The sequence below is a fragment of the Artibeus jamaicensis genome, unplaced genomic scaffold, assembly GCF_021234435.1.
Source record: "Artibeus jamaicensis isolate MK-2021 breed Jamaican fruit bat unplaced genomic scaffold, CSHL_Jam_final scaffold_537, whole genome shotgun sequence".
Taxonomy (NCBI): Eukaryota; Metazoa; Chordata; class Mammalia; order Chiroptera; family Phyllostomidae; genus Artibeus; species Artibeus jamaicensis.
The window spans coordinates 28,048,014-28,059,736 of record NW_026522047.1 but is presented as its reverse complement, the minus strand read 5'-3'; the positions used below and the strand labels follow the sequence as shown (position 1 = coordinate 28,059,736).

The 11,723-nt window shown below is 39.3% G+C and overlaps 1 protein-coding gene across 4 annotated transcripts in view; it reads left to right on the top strand.

Annotated features, from left to right (window-relative positions):
- Window positions 1-842: 842 nt before the first annotated feature.
- The window catches only part of TMEM144 (transmembrane protein 144), a 35,422-nt gene continuing 24,541 nt past the window's right edge, over window positions 843-11,723 (top strand). Inside the window, exons 1-5 of one of the 4 annotated variants that reach the window (XM_037125734.2) lie at window positions 845-1,296; window positions 4,428-4,599; window positions 6,768-6,890; window positions 8,828-8,927; window positions 10,753-10,833. In XM_037125734.2, the coding sequence (XP_036981629.2) occupies window positions 4,491-4,599; window positions 6,768-6,890; window positions 8,828-8,927; window positions 10,753-10,833 (413 nt within the window). In that variant the 5' untranslated portion in view covers window positions 845-1,296; window positions 4,428-4,490. Of the gene's footprint in view, window positions 1,306-4,427; window positions 4,600-6,767; window positions 6,891-8,827; window positions 8,928-10,752; window positions 10,834-11,723 lie in introns of all 4 variants that reach the window. The other 3 variants (XM_037125735.2, XM_037125733.2, XM_037125736.2) reach the window with 3 other exon arrangements.

Sequence of the window (11,723 nt, the reverse complement as noted above, 5' to 3'; positions counted from 1 at the left end):
CCCTTGCCATTCTGGAACCTACATGGAGGGTAGCCCCCTGTATAGGCCACGGATACACTCCCAGAGCTAACAGTCTAGAACACAGCTGTTCAACAGAACTCTCTGTGATGACCAAAGTATTCTAAAATCTGCATCGTAGCTATGGAGCACTCGAAAAGTGTCCAGTACAAGTGAACTACTGAATTTTTAATCCTCATATAAATTTAATAGTCATATGCAGTCTGTGTCTACATATCAGAGAGTGAGAAACTAGAGAAATGTTTCTTAAAATCTAAATAAAAACACCAGGAATCTACATTTTAACCCATGCCCCCTCAATAAATTGATTCTTACTATCAATATAATTTGACAACTATTGACGTACAATGTGATTCTCATGGACGATACTTAAAAGAAAATGATTCTTGAGCCACACCCCTCCAGATTCTGGTGTGGGGTCCAGGTATCAGTATTTTTAAAACCAATAAATAAATAAATAAATAAATAAATAAATAAATAAATAAATCCCTCCTCCAGCGATTGTAATGTGCAGGCAACCATGAGATGCCTATACAGTTCTCATGTGGCACTCAGTGCAAATTAGATAAATGCGAGGAGACTTGTTCAGGTGCATTTATAAAAGCCTAGTGATTACAAGTAAAACCTTGTGATGTCACAAGAGATGTCAGTGACATTTAGTGATTCAGATGAATTTCTTAACACTGGGAAAAAAATCATCTTAGATAATCTCTCACAACTGTGTGAAATTTCCTTGGTCTTTGGTTTTATCCATAAATAGTACAAATACTACCTAGTGCTGTGATGTTTAGAGAAGGTGACATGGTCAGAGTTCCCTGAAAAATCACCTCTCCAAATGAACAAAAGCCTTTCTAACTTACTGGCAGATTGACAAGGGTCTGACGACCCCCGTCAGAGTCACGGAAGTCACATGACACACGTGACCATGCACTCCCGCACAGAAGATGAAGGAAGGTGTTCCCCATCCTACCACTCCCAGGCCAGACCTTCGGAGCTCCTGTGATAGAGCCTTCCCCTCCACCAGCAGGGTGTGTATGTCCTTGTTCCTGCAGGAAGTGAAGGCTGGCCTGGTAGCTGGGAGAGCCCAGGGCACAAGGTCTCAGGGTCTTGGTTGCAAGAGTCCTTCTCCACCCCCTCCCTGCCCACCCCACCCCCCAACACACACACAAGTAACTGTCGGAGAAGGAAGTGGAGGCTGAGGCTGGCGAGGTGCCTGGGCGGCAGAAGGAAGAACAGAGCAGGCTCGGCACAGCAGCGTGGTGGAGGCGGATCTGACCGGTGAGCACAGTGAGTACAGCAACTGGAAGTAAACCCACGTAACTTGGCAGGGGAGTGTCTCATGATTTTTCAAAACATGATAGTAATTAAAAAGAAAAAAATCAAGGCTCAGAATAAGTACGTTAGAGCACGGCTAATTTTAGCCAAGACACTGGCAGAGGTTGCCAGAAGATTTGAGGAAATGAACATGAAACTAAAACCGAAATCCCTGCAGTGGAATAACAGTATTGATCAGAACACAGCAAACACACACACACACACAAAAGCCTGCAGAGAAGTTTAAATAGCTAGGAGAAATTTAGAGGAAAAGTATCTACTAATAAAATAGTTTTAAAGTACTAGAAAAAAGTGTATAAATATCATTCAATAAAATACCAGTGGGCACGTAAAAGTAAACATTAAAAACTACTTCAAAGTAGATTAAATTAAAGTTTATTTACAAAGCGATACTGCTTTCCTTTTCCACAAAAATGTCATTGATTTAGAAAGAGGTGAACTCTTCCTTAGAGCAGTATTGCCAACCCACACTGAAATTACATCACAGGCTTTCTAAAATGTACCAGAGCTGTGTGCAATAAACTTCATTTATCTGCAGGAAATAACTTTAAGTGAAGTAACACTGATTAATGTTTGATCAGCAGTCAAAATGCAGGTCATGCACCCTGATGAGCAAATTACTCTTTCAGGGGGTGAAATCTGGGAGGTTCTGGCTGTCAATATTCTTTATGGAGCCATCTTTTCACTAAAACAATTTGCTACTTTTGAAGTTTTGACATTCTCCTGTCAATATGCTTATGAAGGTTTTGTTTCATTTTGCTTATTTTTAGTAACATTTCTTTTTTAATTTTTATTTACTTATTTTTCAAGTACAGTTTTTTTTGTCTATTTCTCCCATCCCAGCCTCCCCCGCCCTGTGCTCCCCACCTCCCTCCCATTTCCACCCTCCTTAGTTCTCGTCCCTGTGTCCTTTATACTTTGGATTCCTCCAAATCCCTCCCCCTTTTTCCCCTTAATTTCCATTCCCTCTCCCCTCTGGTCACTGTCCCCTTGTTCTCTATTTCAGTGTCTTTGTTTTTATTCTGCTTGCTTGTTTATTTTGTTATTTAGCTTCCTGTTAAAGGTGAGATCATAAGGTATTTGTCTTTCAACCCCTGGCCTATTTCACTCAGCATAATGCTTTCCAGTTCCATCCATGTTGTTGCAAAGGGTAGGAGCTCTTTCTTTCTCTCTGCTGCATAGAATTCCATTTTTTTTAATTGGTTTTTTAGCTAACACTTAATTCTGTGTCTCTTCGGTCCCGTGATATCCTTCCCAGGCACTTCCTACCCCTGTGACCTCTTGCTATATCTTAGCAAATTTCACCTGCCTGCTTATGTAAGCCATTGCAGGACTAAAACTTTCTTTCTGCTTAACTCATTTTTCTTGAAAGGGCGTGACTGTGTCTGTGTTTGAATAACCCTCCCTGTCCCTTCCTCAACTCCAGCCCCATGGTGGATGCTGTCTTACTGGCAGTTTTGTTGTGGTGGTTTTGTCTTGTTTTTTAAGAAAGTACACATAATTTCAAACAGATATTATTCTTACTAAAATTAATTCAGCACTTTTGAAGTTATCCTTGTTTTCCATCAAATTATCCATAATAATGCCAGAGAACATGTATACATGTATTGTACATAGTTTTATATTTAACGTTGTCTGTAGGAACACATAAAGGACAGCACCAGCAACAATGAAACACCTTTAAAGTAAATGCTTATCATTGTAAAATAACAAGAAAATGTGATTTCAGATGTACTTTATTTAATACATACCCAAAAGAACTTATCACTATGACATTAAGTTTGGAGGGAAAATTTTAAAAAGACTAGATTATCCTCAATTCCATTTCAAAAGGTTTACATGGAGAAGTGAACCAGAAGGTCAGTGTGCAAAACATAAATTCAAGATGGTATTGTGGGAAGACTCTGGTTTCTTCCTGTAATTAAATGTCTCTTTAGTGTTTTTTTTCTCATGTAGCTTGCACAAATAAAAAAGTGAATTATGTTTAGTAGCCTTTTCCAAATGTTATCTTATGAAAAATACCTGATTCCTGGCTACTTGTGGTCTTAGGTCTTTTATTCTAGGGGAACCAGAACTTTTGAGCCAAGCAGTACTGTCCAACAGAACTTTCTGCAGTGAGGGAAGTGATCTCCATCCGCACAGTCCAGCAGAGTAGCTGCTGGCTCTATGTGGCTGTTGAGCGCTTAAAATGAGTTCCAACCATTTGAGGAACTGCATTTTTTTCTTTTACTTAATTGTAATGAATGTAAATGAAATGTAGTTGACCTCCTGTGGCTAGTGGCTACCAGATGACATAGAGGGCCACCTAGCTAGCTGCCTCTCTCTCTACCGCAGGCAGACTGATGGTATGCTGCAACACACCACTGCTGAACTTCCACTTCAGGATGTTCCTGAAGGGATTTTTCAAGAATCTAAATTTTGAACAGATTTAGGAGATTCTTGAAGAGATCTCTGGGAATTTCTTCTATCTGTTGAGTTCTTTAAACAGTCATAATGAGGATTTTTGTGAAGTATTTAAAATAATACACACTATGGTACTAATGATGAAAAAAGTACATTTATCTCTAGGGGATCCTGAGCATATGGCAGCAATTCAACCTAAATGTGCCTAGAAGTTCATGTTGGAAGTACAACAAAAAGTTTTGCTTGTTACAGCTCTGATAGTTCTAAAAGTCTTCACGCACACGGTCTCATTTGATTATCGCAACATCCACCTTAAATAAAAAGACTCCTGGTCCACAGATCTTTTCATTATACCTGTCTACATACACCAAATTTTTTATACTGTAATAAAACTGTTTCTAGACCTTAGAAGAAGTGAGGCTTTCCAGCCCTGAAGACAAAGTTTTTTTGTAATTGTAGATTAGAAATCACAAAGTTTTTTGGTAAAAAAAATAATAATAATAATAAATGAACATGGAATATGACATACCACTATTTTGTAATGTCCTAATGCTTTATCTGGAAGAAATCATCTTAGTATACTTTTGAACAACTCAATAAATATCACATATTGATCACAGTTTGTTCACAGATTCACTTGTTCATCCTTTCATCTTTTTTTAAAATTTCAGAAACTCTTGAAAATCCCATCAAGTCTAGAGTGGAGCAGTGCACTCTCAGGCAGAACTGGAACCATGAGCGACAATGGAACAGACCTAACCACCGGCTTCATCTCCTCCTCCGCAGCCATCCTTTTGTTTGGCTCAAACTATGTGCCACTTAAAAAATACAATACTGGTGATGGTGATTACTTTTTCTTCATTGTTAACCTTAAGTTATTTTTAAATACAGTTCTTTATTTGGATCTCTGAAAAATGATGGCTACAAAAGTAAATTCTGTTGAACCGGGTGCCAAATGAATGGAGCTTAAAATAAATCATTTGATAATGCCAAGCCAATTTATCTGAGAGTTAGTCATTATAGGACAACCTTAAGACTGTTTCATGGTGAAGCTAGGATGGATAGTCAGGAAAGATTTTTGGCTGTATCTGTTATGTTTACAAAAGAATGAAGCCATTCTACTAATAACACTTTTTTTGAAAACACCAATTTCCAAAGCAATTGATAGAACAGAAGACAATTTGAGTATAACACAAAATTTATGTTTCCCTAAGTACAGTTTCAACTCTGACCAGACACTGGGTGAACACGGAAAACTGCATCCAGATAGATAAAGATGTGCAGTCATCCATAAAATGTGCTCACACACACCCCCCGTAAATGTCCCTGAGGTCTCACTGCCCCACAGCCTTCCTCGTCTGGTCTTGGAACCTTCCATCCACCACCTTCACAGGAGCTCACAAGCTACAACACTTTTGATGCCCACTTTCATAAGCAAACTTCAGGTCTTTTCATGTTATAGAGCCGCATTTATTGTAGAACTTGTGAATTTCTTAACTACTTAACCAGTGCGATAAAACTGTACCATCATTTTTATTAGATTCTGATCTTTTTTTCTAACATGTTGTTAATGGAGTTTTTGTGTTGTACCCCAGTCCCAATTTCCCCATAAGCTCTGTGGTTTTTACTGCATGACTTTACATAGTGCAGTGATTTTTAGGACTACGACATCACATTGTCGTGGAACTGACTGTAATGTGCATTTTAGGGAAGAAGCAACAGTTCTTTCTATCTACCTGCCTTTTATATTAACGCCAGGAAAAGGGATTGGACATGTTACGGTGAATAGCTGTTAGGAAACGGATGCGTTGTCTCCCCAGTTCCTGATGTCTTGATGTAACTTAGACCGAAGAATTACAACTCTCTCCTCTACAGCCTTTCTTTTCCTTTGGAGTTACAAAAGGAATGGAAACTACCAAAAGAGGAACATAAACTGTACTAAGGGATAGAGAACCTGGCTTTTAGGTGTTCCTCAGCTGTGTGACCTTGGGCAAGCCTCATCAGCCCTTTTGGTCTCAGTTCCTACTTATAAAATGAAGAACTTGTAAAACGATGTTCCCTTTCATCTTTATGATCCTACATTTTTTTGTCTGAGGGTGTAACAGCCATTTTTATTTTGCTCCACAGAAACAGGCGAGCATCTTCCAAAGTTAGAGCCAGAAGTGCTGCATTGAGTTGTCACTGCCTTAGTATTTCTTTGAATGTCGACGTTTTCTTTATCCCTTTATTTTTTATTGTATTTTTCCCATTACCGTACATGCCCCCTCTACCCCCCTGCTATCACCACACTATCGTCCATGTCCATGAGTCCTTTTTCCTTTTCGCCCAATCCCTCCACCCCCAGCCTTTGTTGGTGCACAAGCCTAACAAAGGTACAGATATATTGCACATCACCACGTGATGTTCAGATAACTGGCAAATGGCAACCCAGAGCGTAGGAAGGAGAGTTGCCCTGACCTAGAAGGCTAATTCTCAGGTCTGCAACATCTGGCTCATCACAGGCATCTAACGGTGTGAGGTCTATGTGTGACCCTAAATGACTTTATTTTTTTCACAGAGGTGGCATAAATGATCCCCAAAGGTTTAAATCACTGTTGTGTGATTCTGAAGTTCTTCATGCCATGTTTTTGGTGATGGAGAGCACAAGGTGTGGCATCTGAATACAAATACAGAGACTCGGTCTTGCCAGTACTCTTTGGTAGAAAATCTTTGATTTGTCTAATAGGTGGGAGAAGGTGTTAGGCAGGAATGCACTGCTTAGTAAGCTTTAGAGTCAAACTATCTAGGCTTAAATTCCAGTTCTGCAGACTGCTAGCTGTTTGGAGAAGTTGCTTCATCTCAGATTCATTTTCTGTCTTTGGACTAGAGTTAATTATGATGGACGGTAATTGTCAGAATTATATTAAATGTGCAAAGTTCCTGGCATACAGGCATTTGATAAATTGATATTCCTAAGCATTAATCCACTCAAATCAGTTTGAACCACTGACACCGATTTCTTTTATTTCCAGGAATGTTTCTCCAGTGGGTACTTTGTGCTGCCATTTGGTTGGTTGCCTTGGTGGCCAACCTGATATTACGTTGCCCTAAGTTTTGGCCTTTTGCAATGGTTGGGGGCTGTATTTGGGCAACAGGTAAAGTATGATATAACTTATCATTTAATACTTTAATCAATTTATTCTGTGATTAAAAAATAACTCTGGTTCATAATAAAAGGAAATGGCACAAATAGCAATTCTGAATAGTCTGTGGTCATAGATACTAGAAATTGACAATTTAGTTTCTCTCATTTCAGTGTTCCATGAATACTTTTGGTGCACTTTGTGACTCCGCTTAATGGTACCTTTCCTGGTCCCTGAAAGAAAATTACAGCAAACATATTACAGTTGCTCTCTATCTGTTCGAACATAACTCATATATGAGTTCAAGTGCTCTGGCCTTTCTTCCTCTAGCATGTTTATCAGAAAATATTCATTAAATAATACTCTGTATAACTTGTTTTTAGGACTTGTGGTTAAAGTGGGCAGGCACAGATGCATTATTTCAAAAGCACTGACAAAAATACAAGAGCAAACAGAAAACTTCCCTCTGTTGCCTTATCAATACCTGAAATTATATAACTGAATTTATGCTTTTGCTTAGCCAATCAAGAATTTATAAGTAACCCCCTAGTGAACTTTCTTCTCTTTAGCAAAGAGAAGTATCAAGGCTCTTTAAAGGTAATGTGATTAAAAGCAAATACATTTTAAAATGTCAAAAATTTATTGGGCACTCAATTTGAATAAATGATTTAGTGAAGTTCATGAGTTGGAGGACAAAAAAGTTAACTTTTAAATTTCCCCTAGCGTTTAAATTATTATCTTTTATTTATACCTTAGTGTGATTGTGTTTATCATGTCTGATTGAAATAGAGGAACAAAAAAAGCATTCATTCATCTTGCAGATCTTGATAACCACCCGCAGTATTTATATTTGCCCAGCAGGTTCCACTGGACGTTAATTGAGGGAGGGTCTAATTTTAAACATGTTGCAGATGTGAATGCTCCAGGTTATAGAAATTGACTGGATGTGGATAGTAGACATAAGAGGAGCCTATGATGGTGTAGGGATTTCAATGTAGGTGATTAGGAGTTTGGTGGTATCAGTGATGAGATGAGGAAAGTGTGGAAAAGAACCTGTCTGAAAGGGATAATGATGAGTTCAGTTCGGGACCATCTGAGTTTGAAGTCCCTGATGTTGCCTTAGTGGAGAAACCTCTGGCTGGGGATCTCTTATTGAAAGTTTGAAGCATAAAATTACAGAGAAGGTTCAGACTAGACCTTTGTACCTAGGAGCATGTTTCTCTAGTTGATAGCTGAAATCATAAAATTAGCCAAGTATACAAAGTACAATATAGCAAGAGGGGGAACCTGTTTTAGGGAAAATGCTTAGTAGGTACCTAAATCTAGAGAGAAAGAGCTAAAGAGAGGAACAGCAGGGAGTCAGAAGGTGAGGTCATCTTGGAAGTCAGGAGAGGAAAGCTCCCCAGAAAACATTTCTGTACCGAAGCCAGACTGCTGAGGGGCTAAGAACTATAAAAAAAAAAAATCATGGTTTTGGCCTGAGTGACCCTCAAGAGAACCAAGCAATAAATGCTGAAATACAGAGCACAAGTCAGGATAGAAGAGCGAAACCTGGGGTCATAGTGGGCCAAAGACAGTGGTTGGCCCTGGTTCAAGTCTAAGAGGATGATCACTACTAATTGAATCATCGATGGCTACTGCAAAACCTCAGAGAACAGAGACCTATGTTAAGGTTGAGGAATATCGGTGCAGTTGGGCAAGGAGCTGTTCAACTTTTTGGGGGAGGGGGCAGCTGCATAATTTTGCTCTGAGCCTAATTTTTTTAGCAATTCTAATTATGAGTTTAATGCAAACGTGTGGTTATTTTATCTAAAAATGAGGAATTGTGCTTACTAAATTTGGTCAAGTCCCATTAGTTTCAGTTGGAGTTAAAATAAAAATTAATTCAATTTATAAATGTATTTCCTACACTGAAAATAATATTTTTCTTCTATATGTCACATCTACAGGGAACATTGCTGTTGTCCCAATTATCAAAACCATTGGTTTAGGCCTTGGACTCTTAATCTGGGGATCATTTAATGCCTTAACTGGTTGGGCAAGCTCAAGGTAACACAAAGCTAACTATTCTGGCTAAGATTCTCTGAGTTCACACTGTATGTAAGGCTACCGTTAGGGATTGGTCAAAATAAGAGGAACAGTATATGGTTCTTATCCTTTCAAGGATTGCAACTAAGATACATGCATAAAATATGGTACCTTTAATTATTATTTATCCTAAGTTCTAAAGAAGCAATCTAGACATTTGATCAAGATATAGTAAAGAATTATCTCTATGGAAAAAAGTAGGGAGAGAAAAAGAGAGTGTTTATCTTTTCTTACCATTATGTGACAATTTGTTGGACATGTTGTACGCATCATTCTTATCTTATTTTCATGAATATACGAGGTAAGCACTATCTTATAAGTGCTTAAGATAAGAGGTTGAATTACTTGCTGAAGGTCACAGAGCTAATAAGCCAGGATTCAGCCCGTGACTTCTAGTTCTGAAATATATATTCTCCCCTCTACAGTCTGGGCCAGGGGCAGCAGACCTGGGCCCGGTATCCCAGACTTGTTTGTAAAGAAGGTGTTGTTGGAGCACAGCCGCACTGCTCCATCTCCGTATTGTCCCTGGCTGCTGTTAGACTACAGTGACAGAGCTGTGTAGTTGCAAGACCCCATCCAGCTCACAAAGCCTAAAATATTTACTCTCTGGTCCTTAAAGGAAGAGTTTGCCAACTCCAGTTCTAGAGCTGGGCTGTCCAATACAGTCACCACAAGCCTCATGTGGCCACTTATATTTAAATTTACAACAGTATGGTGGCTACCAAAGGGAGGGTACTGGGAAGGGTAAAGAGGGTCAAGTGTATGGAGACAGAAGACTTGACTTTGGGTGGTAAACACAATGCAGTATACAGATGATGTATCATAGAACTGCACACTTGAAACCGATATCATTTTATGAACCCATGTCACCCCAAAATTTTTAATGTTGAAATTGTGTTTAAATTTAAAATAAATAAAAAATAAAAAGCCAAAATAATTAAAATAATTAAAATGTGATAAAATTAAACACTCAGTTCCTCAGTGGTAACCACACTGCAATTGCTCAACAGCCATATCTGCCTAAAGGCGAGGCTGTGGCCCAGGGCAGCTGCAGAGCCGGCCTCCTGGTCCCAGGGAGTCTGCGGGCCCTCACTGCACTGCTCTCGGTCAGCACTAAGACTAACATTCAAGTAGAGGGCGGGAAATGAATACAAGGGGAGTATCATCACTCTGACCTTCCATTCTGATCTGGTCTTCCCACTTAAGCACTCTAACAACTTCAGTAATAAACAAACACACTAACCTGCAATTCCTTCCTTCCTGTCCTGTCCCCATTCCCCACCCCGCTTTTTATGTTTACTATTTTCTCCTTTCCTCCTTTTCTCTTGCTCCTGGGTGTTTCACAGTGATTGTTGGTAATGATCACTATGATGTCAAGGTGGGAAATAAAAGGAATTTAAGGTGATGCCAGAGAATGGGAGTCTTTAACAAGCGGTATTTACAAGGCTATTTCAAATACTACACAAAACAGCAACCAGCCAATTAGCATTCAATTACCCACTTAATCTATTTTTTTCTTCCTTCTTTCTTAGTCTTAGTAAGAAGGGGATACTGGCACTGGTACTTTTTACATGTACTAACATGTACTAACTCATTTAACCTCCATAAGAAATCTATATGGCAGGTATAATACCCCCATTTAAAGATGGGAAACTGAGGCACAGGGAAGATAACTTATCCAAGTCACAGTAAATGAGGAACCTGGGATGTGAACCTGATTTCATGCCCTTAAACACTATAATGAACCCATTTTCAGCAGTATCTCCTGATGTGATTTAATTTCCAGGTTTGGCTGGTTTGGAATGGATGCGGAAGAAGTACCAAAACCACTGCTCAATTACTTCGGAGCTGGGCTCTCGGTAGTAAGGTGCACAGCTGGTTCTAATGCCTTTATTGTTCTTTGAAACGTACAGAGTGCTTTTTAAGTATTTTGATGTGTTTACATTTTGTAAATCTGCAATTTCACAAATTGACTCGATTTTCCTCAGATTCTTCATTTACATGGACAGACTTGGCTTGAGAGGACAGAAAGCACCAGTTCTGGGGTCAGGAGTCCAAGCCTTGGGTCTCGAAAGCTCTGAGACCCGGGGAAAATGCTCTTTTTGAGCTCACCTCCATTATCTGTAATATTTAGAAAATTGTAACACGTGGATCAAAAAACAGAATGAAACAGCACGTTCAAGTATCTTCAAACTGAACAATGGCATGTACAAAAGTGTCGTGCTGGCTTCCTGAGGCCCCCGGAATAGCCACTGTTTCTCTCCTCTTATTCTAACTCACTCTGTGCCGCCCAGCTGACACTTCCCTGTCACCTCACCTGACTCTCCTTAACCCAGTTGGGTAACCAGATCTATTCCCTGTGCTAACACACACCCTGTGTTAAGTGTTTTTTAGGTATATCTGTGTCTAGTTGTATGCTCTATATGAATGAGGATGAAAGTGACTCTGCATCTCCCTATGGCAGTGTTCAGTCAGTGAGACTTTAACAGAAATTAGGTCACCTTACATTCCGTCCTCTTTCCTCTCTAGACCGCATTTATATTCCCCGTCAGTCCTTCACATAATGGATAGCACTGCCTGGAAAAATTTTAGTACTTTTTTATTCTTCGGGGAAAGAGCACTCTATTTCCCTTCCCCCTCCAATGATGACTTTTCCCCAGCCACACTCAGGAGCACTATCTTTGTCATTGAAATGTTGCCTTAGAGAGTGTTTTCAGGCCAACTGGAGAAGAAATGACATAGATTATTCTAAAATAG